The sequence below is a fragment of the Buteo buteo genome, chromosome 7, assembly GCF_964188355.1.
Source record: "Buteo buteo chromosome 7, bButBut1.hap1.1, whole genome shotgun sequence".
In the NCBI taxonomy this organism is placed as follows: Eukaryota; Metazoa; Chordata; class Aves; order Accipitriformes; family Accipitridae; genus Buteo; species Buteo buteo.
The window spans coordinates 14694871-14711237 of record NC_134177.1 but is presented as its reverse complement, the minus strand read 5'-3'; the positions used below and the strand labels follow the sequence as shown (position 1 = coordinate 14711237).

The 16367-nt window shown below is 44.6% G+C and overlaps 1 protein-coding gene across 1 annotated transcript in view; it reads left to right on the top strand.

The window, feature by feature from the left end:
• The window catches only part of ATP13A5 (ATPase 13A5), a 36859-nt gene that overhangs the window by 6935 nt on the left and 13557 nt on the right, over positions 1 to 16367 (top strand). Inside the window, exons 3-16 of the mRNA XM_075031639.1 lie at positions 87 to 233; positions 456 to 526; positions 603 to 683; positions 1246 to 1315; positions 3519 to 3653; positions 5981 to 6053; positions 6856 to 6987; positions 8701 to 8871; positions 9106 to 9263; positions 9556 to 9744; positions 9992 to 10053; positions 12706 to 12856; positions 14154 to 14237; positions 15350 to 15506. Coding sequence (XP_074887740.1) covers positions 87 to 233; positions 456 to 526; positions 603 to 683; positions 1246 to 1315; positions 3519 to 3653; positions 5981 to 6053; positions 6856 to 6987; positions 8701 to 8871; positions 9106 to 9263; positions 9556 to 9744; positions 9992 to 10053; positions 12706 to 12856; positions 14154 to 14237; positions 15350 to 15506 — 1681 coding nt within the window. The remainder of the gene's footprint in view (positions 1 to 86; positions 234 to 455; positions 527 to 602; positions 684 to 1245; positions 1316 to 3518; positions 3654 to 5980; positions 6054 to 6855; positions 6988 to 8700; positions 8872 to 9105; positions 9264 to 9555; positions 9745 to 9991; positions 10054 to 12705; positions 12857 to 14153; positions 14238 to 15349; positions 15507 to 16367) is intronic.

Genomic DNA, 16367 nt, shown 5'->3' with positions numbered 1-16367 from the left:
AATCTCATATATACTTCCCAGAGACAGGAAATGTTATCACAGGCAATGTTTGAGGCTCATGACTGAACTGTGCTCTATTTCTCTAGGATGAGTTTCAGAGGTACAGCAGGAAGAAAGTGACCTGGATTGATTTGTCCACATTGGCTCTACCTGTTGGTAGTGATTTAGGTGGTCCTCTTGTAGCTGATAAAGACTCTGTCATAAACAGAGCTGTAATGAAGCCACAGTTAAAGGTATGTCATCTATAAAATGGAGAAGAAAGATGGCGGGGAGGAGGTGTGTGAAAATAGGAGTCGGGACACCTGGAGGCTCCCAAGGGTGCTCTGTCAGCATCTTCCTGCAAATCTTGTTTACATAAGCTCAAGTTTTCCCCTAAAACATGGGGAAGCATTTCTGTAACAGTGAGATGGTTTTCCCTTGAATGGCAAATGAATTTTTGCTATTTGGTCTTGCAGATGAGATGTATCCAGGTGCAGAAAATCCGTTATATTTGGGACTTTTCCATAAAAGAATTCAAGAAAGTTGGGTGAGTGTCAACAGCCTGTCACAAAACCCTTTGTGGTAGGGGACTCCCTTGTCTGAACTTTCTCCTGTTACCCTAGATCATTAGAAGATGGCAACACATGTCACAGCATACACCACAAGTTTGGAGCTGGCCTCACAAGGGAAGAACAGAAGATCAGGTACTGTCTACATACAACTAGATAGATGTATGAGCTAATTGTGACAGTGTGACCTATTAATCCTTCCTTTCAAATTCATGTGAGCTTCTTGCTAGTCATCTTAGTAAGGCAGTGCAAACTCTGTGGGTGACATTTGGAAAGGTGCAAAATCATTATCCCTCACACTTTATTGAGCTCATTATCTTCTCAATGATGCCACAGACTGAATATCCATCTGGGGAAAACGCCACTGGTTCCACCTGGGGTTCAGGGCACAGCAAGCCATGACTGTCTGTCTTTGCCATTTTCCCCTTAAAAGGCCTCTGGAAAGCTCATCAAAGGTTTTAGCACCAAACTGACAATCTTTTCAGCAAGGAAACAGTAATATTCTGCCTCTGTGTAAAGTCGTCTCGGACACACTACCTTCCTGACAGGTTTATTTGTCCTGCTCAGCCATATGGTGCCCCCAGGACTTACTTTTTAGATAAGTGTTAATGTTATTTGGGTGCCCAGTTCTCCACATGAAGTCTTATCCTACATGACTAAGCTATAACATGGTGACCTCTTCTCTACCTTCCTACAGGCAGCTGGTGTGTGGGCCTAATGCCATCGAAGTTGAAATTCGTCCTATTTGGAAGTTACTTTTTAAAGAGGTCAGTAAGTCAGACTGGCACTTGGTGGGACAGGTTTGAAGTGTTTTGAAGGCTTTACCTGGGCATGCTGGGATGGGGCGATTGATGCTTTATAGGCATAAGCCATGGAGAAAAGTTGGTGAACATCCTTTATGGCTATTAGCACACATTCCTGGCAGAAGGTTAAAGGGAAGAATATGAAGCTAAGAGGATGCTTGGTGCTGCATACTTATAACAGCTAAATGTTTCCCTGATGATGACTGTGTCCCTTCTTGGAGAGCAGTAGTGTGGGGGACTGATGTCCTCCTCCTCTGCTGTAGGCCCTTATTCCTGAGCGAACATCTGCCATGAACTGGGACATCTTGCCTCATGACTGAGCAGCGACATGCGCCTGGAGTGCTCGTGCTTTCTGCAACTACTAGGACTGACCATAACCACATCAGTAACTCTGTCTTCTCATGCAGGCTCTTGATAATGATCTGCAGTGAAAATTTTATGGGTACAACTAAGGCAGACTTGTTCCTCTTTAATAGCATTGTTTTAGTAGTCCAAAAGTAGTATAGAGCATTGTACAAGCTTGCTTGTGACCACAACAGCAGTTTAAATCAAGAGTATGCTTTAGAATGGAGGAAAACATTTGCAAAATTCCTATTTTATAATTGCCTTGTTCACCTAGTAACTTCCTTTTCTCCTATGCCATAGACGCAAGACATTTTTTTTCATGCATAAATAAGGACACACTGCTCAGACTGTTCTTCCTCTACAGGGGACAAAACACACATGTCTTGTGGATAAGAGGAGAGACGTGTATGGATGGTTACTTGTTGAGTTTGCATATAGAAATGCTGGACATACATTTTTGCCAACCTGTAAGCAGAGGCTTTGCATGCAGGATACTGTCTTGTCATCTGTGTTCGCTTTAGTGAATTGTAGATGCTACGTGAATGTCTTTAAAATGGAAAAGAGCTATGAATGCTGGGACTCCAAGCTAGCATGTGTCTTTAAGTGGAGTTTGTTTGAAACCCTCCAAAACACATGAAAAGCTCCAGGGCTCCTGAAATGGGTTGGATTTGATGTTGCCAACCTTTCAGTGCCCTCTGGAGATGGTTTTGAAGAGAACTCCAGTGTAGCACTCTAAAAAGTTTATTTAATTTGAACTTTGCACTTCCATCCAAGGCTGAAGCTTCATGTTTGAAATATTAATGGTGATGCCTGGAGGCAGACTGGTCCTCATAAGCTTGTGATATTTCAGTCCAGATACAGCTTCAGTGTCCGAAGACTGGCACCCTGATTTAGTGTCTGTCTCTGTCCTAGTGAATGTCAAAGAAAGTATTAAATTTTCATTGAGGGACCAAATTTGCCAGATGAATAATTCATTTCAGTTCCAATCTTTATGCAGAAAGCTCTTTCAGTGGCTGTTTTAGTTATACCAGTTCTACAGAAAAGTCTGTCATTCCTTCAGACAAGTCAAGTGGCAGGCTCTGAAAAACTTCATCTAATTCTTTTGTTGTTAGTTAGATACCACAATAACTGAAATTGTATTCTCAGACTTCAGTGGGGCTTGTGCCCTGTTTTAGCATAACACATTAAAGTGAGTGATGACTGGTTTTGTAAGGCTGACACAATGTGGAGTAGCTAAAAGTATGAGGTATGAGGAAATCAAGCCTTCATTTTAGCTGTAGTCTAAGACTGATTACTGATGGCACCACAGACCATTAGTTCTTCTTTACCATTTTTCTTTTTCCAAATAAATATCATATTCATAGTGACTTTTTTAAATCACAAAGTATTAAAGACTTTTAAGGTAATTCAGTCTTTTTTTTTTCCACATGTGGGTAGTGTCTCCTGTGTAGCAATTACTTAGAATCAGAAATGTTAAGGTCACCTTTGTTAGATGGCTATGGTGGGAAACCAACTGATTTAAAGTCCCTTAAGTCTGACTTTAAGTTGCCAGCATAGTTGCTGCTGAATAGTAACTGGTTAGCAACAGCTTTTAATTACAAAAACCAAGAACTACATGTAAGCTGATAAGTTCAGAGCTGGAGGCTATTAATGCTCGAAAACAGCCATGAAAGAACGCTGCCTTGGGATGGCAAAACAACCCTTTAGATCGGCGTTTAAGACTCCTGGACACTGTAATGAAATGTTCTCACCTTTTCCCACACTTGATCTCTCCTGACATGTTATGACCATCCCCTGACGTGTGTAACATTTGCGTTTGCAGATTTTAAACCCCTTCTACGTGTTCCAAGCCTTCACCCTCACGCTGTGGCTGAGCCAAGGCTACACTGAGTATTCAGTGGCCATCATAATCCTGACGATCATTTCTGTTGGCTTAACTGTGTATGACCTCAGACAGGTGAGTCTGCTGTGCAGCCTGCCAGCTCCCCATCCTGCACTCTGCTAGCAATTTCATCTATCACAGACACAAGTAGCTATTTATATGCTCTTTCTGGTTATTTTTTATTGCTGTGTATTCTGCTGTATTACTACAGATTTATTGCTATAGAAGAGTTAAAAGGGTTGTACCTGGGGGTCTTGAACTTCCCAAGAATTAAAGAAGATTGAAGTATGATAGCTGGGGCTTGTAAGACTTTATGAAGATGGACTATATGTGTGAGTCTGGTTCTTACTGTAATTTCAGGAGGATTCACTCCTCTTAAGGCTTGCTAAATAACAGGTTTTAACAGCAAAAAAACCATGACTTTTTATTTCTCAAATTTGTTCAACACTTCTGTCATGGATACAGCTGCTTGGAAGAATTTTCTAATAATCTCAACTCATTCACTTTTTGACCTAAAGCACTCACCTGTGATAAACCTGAAGCCTTCAGTCTCTATGGCAAAGGCAAATAGGCTGAGCTGAGCCTTACACAATGTTTGCCTGCCATTGAGTATCCTCATGCAGTCAGCTGAGGTTCCTGGTGCTTCCTGCTGGAATTGCAGAACACTCTCACTGGGAATTTGGAAAACACTTCCTTGATTTCTGAACCCAGTTTAAATACACAGGGAAGGCAAAAAAATCACTTGGAGAAAGGATATAATAGGGAAAAAAGACAAACTATGTGAATGAAAGTACAGATGGGAAAGAGCGATAGGAACAGGAGTCTGGCAGGCAACATTTTAGTCTCTCAGGTCTGGATATTAGGTATCGTATTCCTCTGTATTGTTAAGATTTAAAAGCAAAAATGAACAGGAGATTCCTGAGTCCTGGTAAATATTTTGTTAGTCTTCAGGAAAAATGTAAGGATTAGAGGACAGCACTGAGAATTACAGTTTCTGCAGACAGTGTGATGTGATTAGGGGTGGTGGCAGGGGTGAAGGGACGGCAGCTCTGGGGTGTGCTGGCCTGACTGTCATGCTCATGTGCTGTTTCAGAGCCAGGCACAGCTCACATTGCCTCCAAATTCACTGCCAAAATCATTGTTCCTGCACTGAATTACTGGAGAAGGGCAAGATTCAGCCCTTTGAAAGGTTCCTTGGGAAGGTGGTATAGCAAACATCTCTGTGAAGTGCTGCTCAGGGGGAGACAATAACTTGCCCTTCCAGGAGCTGGCTTTTGTTCGAATTGACTCTGCTTTTCCCTGGGCTGGTAGAGGCACACAGCACATTCCCCGTGTAGGTCCCAGGCCCTGAGACTCGTGGGACTTTGGGCAGTATGCGCTTACCGGTGTGCTGTGCTGACGAGGCACTCCTGCACACCTTCTGCCCTGCCAAGGGCATGCTTTTATTGCTGCCTCACACTGATCTCAGCAAAGGCTTTGTGAATAGCTGGGGTATTTGCCAGCACAGGTGTGTTGGCTACGCATCGTGTTTTTGTATCTCTGACTAATATCTGTAGGATGACTAGCACTCCCATGTTAAACAAGCACTCGCATCTCTTTGAGCGCAACTTTGTACTTAAAGTGTTGTTGTCTGTCCTGGTATTGCAGAGCACGAAGAACAGATATGGTCTGTTCAGCTTTCTTTGGCAAGGCTGGTTTTATTGTGCAACTGATAATTCTGGCAGGAAGAATTACAATGTTTGGGGCCTCCGGATATTCTTCAAACTGACTTGACATCTTCACATGAACAATGCTAATGAAGAAATCCATACTCGGGGATTAGTTTTTTGCAATTGCAACTTTTAAATCAAGATAAGGCATTCTCTCTAATGGCCTTGCAATGACAGTTGACTTCATCATTATCTCAGGATATGTAATTGTCGGAATTAGATTGCAGAAACTGGCAAAGTGCAGACACCCAGCTAAATTAGAATTTCTGTTTTTCTTCTTGCAATGGCAGTTTTGTAACGAAAGCCTTTACAACTTGGTTGTCCTGTTGGTAGCCTCCTAGCAAGGGTAAATCTGTTGAGCACAAAGAAACCCTTTACTAAGGGACTATAGATAGCAATGTTGCAGCTAAGGAGACTTACTCTGGCACAAAGCAGGAATGGCCCCTTGAAGGCTGAGGGAAGTACAGCGGCATGAACTGGAAGCAAACAAAATTAGGTCCATGTTCCCATGGCAGCTTGTTCTAGGTTAACTCAATGAACTCACACCCCGACTTCTAACAAGTGATGTGAAACCTCCCCTGGATAACTCAGCAGAATTCAGTTTCTATGATGTTAACATGTTCACTGAATTGTAACCTACTGCTTCGCTTGAGTATTGGTGTTTCAACACTGCAATTGCTTTCCCATCAACAGCAGTCTACCAAGCTGCATGACCTCGTTGAGGAGCATAACAAAGTCCAGGTTACAGTCTGCACGAAGAGCGAAGGTGAGTCATCTGTGTCTCATTTTCCTCACCAGCCTATATAATTAACTAATGTGTTGAAATGTATCTGGAATTGCACAGCTCCTGTTGATTTCTGCTGCTGAAACGTAGAGGGCGAGCTGCAGGGAGAATGGGGCAGAGGGAGGTGAGGCGGGCAGGGCAGTGAGAAGTGTGGGCACAGCCTATGCGGTGCGGTAATGATGTATCTGTATCATCATCGTCTGTATCTGCAGCATCTGTAATGATACAGGTGAACCCAGTAATTTGCGTTAAGAATTGAGAACAGCTTGGAAAATTTAATTTCACAAACAGGCAACTAGGTAACAACTCTGGCCTTCCAAGACCTGCTTCCCCGCTCAGCTATAGGCTACTTTCACAATCTTGTCAAGTAGCTTGTGAACGACTTTCAAGGAGTCTAGACATATGGCTCCCACTGATGTATGCATTTTCTTTCCTGCATCATCTCAGTTTCTTGCCCATAAAATAGGGGTTATAGCTATTTTTGTCTCCCAAAGAGGTTGAGATGGGCAATTGCTCGGGTGATGGGAGATGTAAAGGCCTTGGATAGGTTTTCTTGGTCAGAGTGTTTTATGGACACTAAACAAATGAAACTGAAGACACCCACTTGGAGGGAGATGTTTAGACAAGGGCTGATCTTTGCGCTGTTGCTTTTCAGCCAGTATTATTTCTAAGAAACACTGGCCTTAAATCATGAAATTTAGTGATGTTGCATGTGCCTTGAGACTTTTTTTTAATTGCCCAGAACGTGTGCACAAATAAAGTTCATTTTTGTATTGTTCTACAGGTTGTGAAGAGCTGGAGTCTTGTTACTTAGTCCCTGGACACATGTTTCTTTTAGATGGAAAAAAGCTCTCTCTCCCATGTGATGCTGTCCTGATTGATGGAAGCTGCATTGTGAATGAAGGGATGCTCACAGGTACAGCCTTGGAATTTGAAATGCTAAGGCCCTGTGCAGGTTCTCTGTCAGGGAGATATCTTTATCTATTCTGACAGCAAATTGTTTACTATTTATTAGAATAGTTTGCAGCAGGAGGTGGAAAAACTGTGGCTTGAATAATTCACACTTGTCTTGGGCTTTTGAACGTTGCCATTGTGTAATATGCATTTCTTATCCACATTAAAAACAAGTAGGATTAATATACTGTCAGGAGTAGAAAGTGAAAATACTCAAATACACTGAATATGTATTTTTTGAGTTTTTGGATTAGAATCATAGAATCATTTAGGTTGGAAAAGACCTTTAAGATCATTGAGTCCAACTATCAACCATGCCCACTAAACCATGTCCTGAAGTGCCTTGTCAATGCGCTTTTTGAATACCTGCAGGGATGGTGACTCAACCACTTCCCTGGGCAGCCTGTTCCAATGTCTAACAACCCTCTCAGTAAAAAAATTTTTCCTAATATATAACCTAAATCTCCCTTCCCTCAACTTGAGGCCATTTCCTCTCATCCTATCCCTAGTTACTTGATAGAAGAGACCAGCACCCACCTCACCACAACCCCCCTTCAGGTAGTTGTAGAGAGCGATGAGGTCTCCCCTCAGCCTCCTCTTCTCTAAACTAGACAACCCCAGCTCCCTCAGCTGCTCCTCATAAGACTTGTGCTCCAGGCCCTTCACCAGCTGCGTTGCCCTTCTCTGGACATGCTCCAGCACCTCCATGTCTTTCCTGCAGTGAGGGGCCCAAAACTGAACACAGGACTCGACGTGCGGCCTCACCAGAGCTGAGTACAGGGGGACGATCACCTCCCTGCTCCTGCTGGCCACACTATTCCTGATACAGGCCAGGATGCCGTTGGCCGCCTTGGCCACCTGGGCACACTGCTGGCTCATACACAGTCGACTGTCAGCCAGCACCCCCAGGTCTTTTTCTGCCCGGCAGCTTTCCAGCCACTCTTCCCCAAGCCTGTAGCGTTGCATGGGGTTGTTGTGACCCAAGTGCAGGGCCGGTCACTTGGCCCTGTTGAACCTCATACAATTGGCCTCAGCCCATTGATCCAGCCTGTCCGGCTCCCTCTGTAGAGCCTACCTACCCTCGAGCAGATCAATCCTCCCTCACAACTTGGTGTCATCCACAAACTTACTGAGGGTGCACTCGATCCCCTCATCCAGATCATTGATAAAGATATTAAAGAGAACTGGCCCCAAAACTGAGCCCTGGGGAACACCACTTGTGACTGGCCACCAACTGGATTTCACCCCATTCACCACAACCCTCTGGGCTCATCCATCCAGCCAGGTTTTTACCCAGCAAAGAGTACACTTGTCTAAGCCATGAGCCACCAACTTCTCATCTTCTGATTTTGCAGCAGTTCTGTTCAAGCAGGCAATGCATGAGCACAGGGGTCAGTGTTATACCTAAACATCAAGCCACTACATGGCATGAACTTGGTTCCAGGGCAAAATTTGGCCCACATTCCTTGATACAAAATGCTCAGAGAAACCACCTGATGTACTTTGAAACTAAAACTATAATGGCTGTCACCATAAGTCCACATGTGTAAGTATATAAGCACGCTAATTAGTGAGGCAAGCTTGAGCACCTATAGGGTGCTGTCACTTTCTAATAAGCAGAATCTTATAGACTTTTAAATCCCCTTTAAGTGAAGCTGCACACTGTTGTTCTTAGGTGAAAGCATTCCGGTTACTAAAACCCCCTTGCCCCTCGTGGAGAGTCCGATGCCCTGGAAAACCCACAGCATGGAAGACTATCGGAGACACATCCTCTTTTGTGGGACAGAAGTCATACAGGTGAAGCCAACGGGCAGAGGGCCAGCAAGAGCCGTCGTGCTGCAAACCGGTATTTCTTTTATCGTTTGTTAACCAGCAGAGGGGAAGTGGCAGCCCCAGAGGCTGATAGGAGAGCTGGTTTCCCTTTGCAGTTCAAGTCCAGCACAGGTCTGCTGTCCCCAAGAATTGCCTGTTGCCACCTGATGGTTAAGGCTTGTACGATGTTACCTGTTTTCGAGCAGCACGGACGCGGTACAACACTGCTATGTCATGTACGCAGTGTATGGCACTTGTCTTCATGCAGGGTTCAATACAGCTAAAGGTGACCTGGTGAGATCCATCCTCTACCCCAAGCCGGTGAACTTCAAACTCTACAGAGATGCCTTCAAGTTCATTGTAGGCCTCTCCGTCATTGGCATGTTTGGGCTCATCTACACGGTGTGTGTGTTTGTGTCCCACAAGGTAAGTACGAGGGATGCCTCTGTGCTGCAGGTGCCAGCTCTACACCCTCGGTCACTCAAGATCCTTGGAATATTGTTCACTTCCGTAATTCAGTTTTCAGATGCCAGAAATGGGGGTGGTGGAGGCTGAGGAGGAGATGGACAGAACAAAGCAGAATAAATCTGTCATCCCCAGGGGCAGAGCTTGGGGTGCATTGCTCTTGGGCAGGAGGGTCGGACCCCCCAAGAGTGACGGTAGCAGGGCAGGGAGGCTGTTCCCATCCCATCGCCCCTGTTGCTCTCGCTGTTCACAGAAGCCGGTGGCAGATGTGGTGGCTATGGCCCTCCTCCTCCTCACCGTGGCTGTGCCTCCCGCTATCCCTGCTGCCTTGACAACAGGCACTGTTTATGCCCAAAGGAGGCTGAAGAAAAAGAAGATTTTCTGCATCAACCCACAGAGGATTAATATCTGCGGGCAGATCAACCTTGTTTGCTTTGACAAAGTAAGGCGCTTCCTGGGGCACTGAAAGATGGTGGGGGCTGCTAGGAATATGGTATATTTTTTTTTCCACCCCATCTACCCTGATCTAACCCCAGGGAAAGATCCTTTACAGGTGCCCATGCAGCAGGGTCACGCTGTGGGCAGGAGGCTTTCCTTACCCTGCCTGGGAGCTGGGGAAGGACCTCTGGGGGTGTGCAGGAGGAAGGGGTGGGCAATAGCAGGGTGACTAGATATTTATTTAAATCTAGACGGGCACGCTGACAGAAGACGGACTGGACCTGTGGGGTGTCATCCCTTCTGAGGGAAGCCGGTAAGGAAGGATTTCTTTTAGCAAGAACTAATCTCCAGCGTCAATGTACTGCCCAAATGTTCTAGTTAAGAGGGAGGCAGTTGCACAGGATACAGAGACAGTAAATAGCATGCAGCAAGAGATGTTTGGGTGCATTTGGGGAGGCAGAGTGCAAAGGGTGTCCCTGCTTAGCTCCTTCCCTCCAAGGAGGGCATCTGGGTGCTGCTGTGGCAGGCATAGCTGTAAAGGTTGCTGCTAAATCAAGGCAAACAGAAGTCAGCAGCAGCACGAGTGTTTTTAATTACCCTGAGGGGATTTGGAGAATATGCACAGAGCTTTTCAATTATGTCATTCTTAGCACAGTTCAATAAATATTCTTAATCTAGTCAATAAACCTTTCATCATTTAAATGTTAGGATAATGCTCCTTCTGTTGAAATTGAGTGTTGCTGACTTTGGTGCCTGTTGAATCTTACCTACTTTCTGTAAATGCCATGAAAAAATATCCGTGAGACCAGAGATCAGACCTGCAAAGCTCAGGTGTCCTTAGGGATTCCCTTAAACCCATGGCAGGCTCCATCTCAATTCCAAGCCCAGAGACCATTGAAATACTCAAGAAAAAAAACCATCATGTAAACATTAGACTTGACTATATCCAGAATTATACTATTTAATTCATATTACTGTAATACAATAACAGACTTCAGCTCTGCAGTGCATGTTATACCAAACTCAATATATTAATGTTTTGCAGTGGCCAGGACAAATCACACACCTCATATCAACTCCCAGGTTTCATTAGTAGTTGTTAATATATCAGATACTTCAACACCACAGAGATAATCATGCCATAATGAATGAAAGGATGAATTCATTGTGAGAGGAGAAAAATCACATTCCCAATACTTCCTCAAAGGACAGAGAGAAAATTACTATCTGATCCAAATTAATGAGAAGAGATTAATAAGTGTCAACCAATAAAATATTCTTCCAGTGGGAGCAAACCGCAGCCACGTAGGACGGTCTCTTCTTGGCCCCCCTTCAGTGCACCAGGCAGGCCACACAGAATAGGTGCATGTTGAACAGGCTTGGAGCCCATCGAAAGCAGACAGTTCATGGTAATAACAGAATGATTTCCTCTGAGGTAGCCTTGCAAGTAGTGTCTGCTCACATGAGCAGCAGAACAAAACCGGATCCGTATATCAGAATAAATTCACGTAATAAAAAAACCCTCTGCAAGGTATTAAAACATAATGCTGTCTTTGCAGACATGTCCAGTCTGCACCCAGCTGGGAACCAGTGCTGGTGGCTTGCCAAAACGCAAGGAGGAGCTATTGCTGTCTGCATTGATCTCATTAGCCTATTTGCATAATTATTCTTTCTTAAATGTTCATATTTTTGAACATGTTATAAGACTAGCTGTCAGCTAAGCTGAATACTGTGAGGCAATGACAGTAAAGGAATTTCACTCAACTTGCAAAATACCCTATTGTTCGTTTAATAAGATATAAATGTTTGTTGGTTCTATGTGGTGTTTAGCAGTTTCTTGGTGTCTCTCAAGTATTAATTAATTAATAAGCCAATTATGACCAGGCTGAGAACAAGGTATAATTTGCTGGAAACAGAGCAGACTTGGATGGCCCAGAGGGATAACAGGTCCCAGATTCATTGTTCCTTTTAATAGAGCTGCGAGCTGTCATGCTGCTCACTTCCAGATGCATTTCACTATGTGTGTGTTAGTAACAGGGGATGGTAGTTGTGATCAAAGGTAAATAAAATCCATTTAAATTTCTCCTTAATATGCCAGCCTAAGTGGTAATGGGCTGTGTTCTGGTCTGGCAAACACAGCTTGTTGGCCAGCCAGTTTCTCAGGGGGAAAAAATGTGTGTGTAAGAAGAGAGGACTCTGAGAAATAAATTCCATGATGAAATTATAGAGCTTTCACCCAGCTCAGCTTCTCACATCTTTGGTCTGTACTGCAGGGCCAAAGAATGGAATAAACCTCAAGGCTTTCCACAGAAAAAAATCAGGGCATGAATCTTTGACGGCGTGCCTCAGTGTAACTAAATAGGAGTCAACCAAGGTACCCATTTTCAAAATGAAGGTGTGAGGGACAAGCATCTGGTGTCTGTGGATACGCAGATGTAAAATCTACAGCTGGAAGTGAAGGTCGGGTTCCTCGTGGCTCTCCCACGTCGCTCCTGGGGTTGCGGAATTTGGGCTGCTGGTGCTCGTCCACCCCGGTGAGTGCACAGCACCAGCCTGAGCAGAGGCACCCCCTTCCCACACTGCAGTTTCACAAATCTTCTCCTAGGGCACTTTGCCAAACTTCTTTGAGATCCCCGGTGCAAGCTGTTTCCTCTGCAATAGTGCCGTCTTTGTCTAATACCAAACAGCAATTTTCAAGCAGGACTCCTGTGCCAGCCCCTCTGAGTGTTTTACCGTCTCAGTTACTTTGTGTCAAGTTGAACTTGTGCCAATGAATTACTGGGTCCTTTTTGGCCTCCTGAATGCATCTGACCTGTGATCAGAAGGACGGGTAGGACGGCGTGTTGCTTGCTGTTATTGGGCTCAGCTCTACTCCGTGGAGCAGAGCAGCACCTGGATGTACCAGCTGAAGACTTGTGCCTCTGCATCCCTCAAGCGGTCCCACTAACCTGCTGCTTTTAATCAGGTTTCAGGAAATCCATAAGTTCCCATCCAGCACTCCTCTGCCCTGGGGACCTGTGTGCGGAGCCATGGCGAGCTGTCATTCACTGGTTGTGTTGGACAAGAAGATTCAAGGAGATCCACTGGACTTGAAAATGTTCGACGGCACACACTGGGTAATGTGACTCGCACCCTCTGCACGCATCCAAAGCACGGACACCCCCAACCCAGCCCATGGGGATTTACTCACAAGTCAAGCTCAAATACATGCCTGTAGGGGGAACTACTTTGCAGTTCTGGTCATAACAGCTGGAATTTGCTCTGTTATTTCTACTACCATCATGATAGATTTGCAGCACTGTGGCTGCTTTTTGATAGTCCAGCGATCATTTTCCTCAGGGCTGCCTGCATTTGCTCTCTTAATTTGATTTGGAAACACTGGAGCGTAAGGAAGCAGAGGGGGAGCCTGGTTGCTGCTTGCTGGAAGCAGGGGGTCAGACCATGCCGTTGGCCATGTGGTGCACAGACCGCAGGTCAGCTAAGGAAACACACAGGCAGGTTTTTATGCCCTTACGCTAAAGGCTGTTATCTCTGATTAGCAAAGGGACATCCCTATGGAGAAACCAAGGCTGGAACCTCCAGCTGAGTGAACAACAAGTCTCAGAGACCTGGGGAGGACATGAGAGATTGAGCCGAGGGGCTCATCTGCAGGGATGGAGAGTTGCTTGGGTGGGAGCAGGATGGGAAGAGGCACGAGAAGGAAAGGGGCTGCTCTTCTCCCTGCCACGTCCTAGCCTGGAGGGGTTCTGGGTCTCTGCAGTTAACTGCCTTCTCGTCTTTTCTCCTTCATCCTTTTGCTCAAGAGAGATTAATCAGTAAGTAAAACAGATGGCAGCTCTTTCAGCAGCGCTGCAGGAAGGCATCAGGATGGTGCTCGCTCCTGTGGAAGAGCAGGCAGCAGCAGAGCCACATGACAGCAGAAGGGGACTATGAGGGTGAATGAGCCTTAGCAGCACATAAAGTAACAGAGCTGGAGGGCTAAAAGCACCCTACACTGAAAATTGCCACCCTGTTTCTGCACAGAACATTGGTGAGAGTCTTTTAAAAGCAGGAGACTGGAAGATAAAACTAGCTAGATAAGGATAATTATTTCTTTCGCTTCATCGTTGATATGGAATTAAATTTATGTGGAACTTGAGTTTAGAGAAACCACAAAAATTTGACACAGGTTTTTACTTTCATCAAGTCAAAAGACACAGGGCCACGTAGGCTTCTGCTAAGGACAAGGCTGCAGGGAGGCTGTCACTGATGATAGATAGGAAGACCTATTAGATCAGAACAAAATACTTCTGCAACTGGATGCCAACAGCAAGGGGGAAACATGCTCCCGTGTGCTGCTGCCCCTGCTTTAACAGACAGGTATGAAGTCCCCTGCCCCCAAAAGTATCAGAAATAACACTTTTCCTTGTGCAGGAGGTAGAAGACTCCAGCACAGCTCAGGATGGGACTGGTGCTCTTGACACCTGCATTGTTAGACCGGGGCCGAAGGCCAGCAATGTAAGTTTGGTTCTTTCTGAGAATGAATATTCTGTATTTTCAACCTGCGGCAAGTGCAAACTCCTATCACACACACTATTCATTTATCTGGGCTAGCACCTGTAAAATGCCTTCCAACCACTCTTGGTACTGTGTTGCATCTTCCCCCAAAACAGACCCCCTGGAAGCGTAGGACCAGAAAAGCAAATTCTGATTAAAGTGGAGATGCTGCTCCTGAAGTGGCACCTAAAGCACTTCATGGGCCTAAAAGCCCCTCATTTCCAACTCTCCTATTTGCACTAATAAAAGGTACAGACTCCTCTGAGTCCTCACCCTGTAAAGCTGCTGGCAAAATGAAACTGCACAATCAGTTTAAGTGAAGACTAATGCAGAGAAACCATGTAAATGGAATACATGTGTAAAGCATGAGTTCATCTGCAGGAGGAGGCAATGTGAGTAAGGACAAGGCATTACATCGAGAAGCACAGGTGTGGGTCCATGAGGCCTGCTGGTAATGGTCGTGCAACCCCACTAGCAGATTTATCAGCCTCGCCCCAAAGCACAGTGTTGTTTGTTTCACTCTTCCTCTTATAAAAGGCCACTTGGGAAGCTATGTGTTTTGACAGTTGAAAATTGTTATGTTTCCAGTCCAAATGTTGACCCAGCTAGCTTCTTCCCAGTGGAAGGAGTGTGATTTCTGTTAGCCGTACCAGGAAGACAGTGCTGTGGCAACAAGGCAATCAGTCTTGTTTCTAGAATTGCTCTGTTCCCATGGTAATGTCACTGTAACTCATCAAATTTCAGTTCCCAGGACTGTAGATCCAGGAATATTACATTAATATGTGTTTATTAAGAGAAAGGCTGGGGCAAAGCCTGCAAAACAAGTTAAATATAGAGAAAAACACTGAGGTTCCTGGGAAGTATGCTGAGAAGACAGAGTTGTTGAGACCATGGCTCCGAAACTTGTAATCAGTGATCTGGTCCCACAGCCAGAAGGCAGCAAAAGTGAAACAGTCTCCTATTAATAATAAATCACCTTAGCAAGAAAGACTCAAATGAGCTAAAGTTCAGAATGGATTTGCTTTGTGTAATCAATGACTCTGATAATATCTGACTTTCCTGACCTCTTCCAGGCTCCCGTGGAAGGAATAGCAATCTTACATCAATTCCCATTTTCTTCTGGGCTGCAGAGGATGTCTGTTGTTTCACAGAAGATCGGAGAGGAACAGTACGACCTGTACATGAAAGGAGCACCAGAAATAGTGTCCAGCTTTTGTAGACAAGATACTGGTATAGAATTGGGAAAGGGCAACTGTACAGTGTTTATTTGGACTTAATCCAAACCAGAGCTTATGCTGGAGCTGAAATCCTACAAAGATTTCTACTGGCCACACTGCAACTGCATGTGTATGACTCTTCCCACAAACAAGGCTTGGGCTTGTTAAATGTCTTTAGTTAATACTACAAACAAGTTTTCATTGTTTGTTTGCAAGTTAAAGACGCACACAGCATAACAGCTAGCGAGATGCACAGCCTGAGGTTCAGCTGCTGTACATCCCTTAGCTGACTTGCATCAGCTGAAGATACAGTGTATAAATAATGTTGATAAGTCAAAATACTCAGAGCCAGACGTAGGATCACAGTAATTGCATGTCTCACAGCAAGTGTTGTGCTGTACAAGTTCTTAAATTTCCTTCTAATTTATTGCCCTGTAAATTCAGCACTGAGTTACTGACCCAGCTTGCAAAGGCTTTAAATCTCAGCAATAGAAAACTTGCTGTGGACATGCAAATTACTGTTATCAAGGATAATTGGCATTAATGCTTGAGCCAAGACTTCTGTCCTCTCTCTGCAAGTAAACAGGCTTTTCTTTTTTGTATGTGAACAGTATTATAGGCTTATGCTCAAATTTGTCTGCAAACTTGAAACTCAGGTCACATTTACTGAATACTTCAAAAGGATGCCAACCAAACACAGTACCAAAAGTCTGCGGCTCTGTGGTTTGCTATTTCAGACGGCACTGACCTGAAAACAGGTGAAAACAGTTTTGAGGGACAATAGAAAGGTTTAGTTTAGAACCACCTAAGATCTAACGACACAGACCTCCAAACAAGTCAATATCAGCAAGAAAAATATCTTCAAAATTATGTT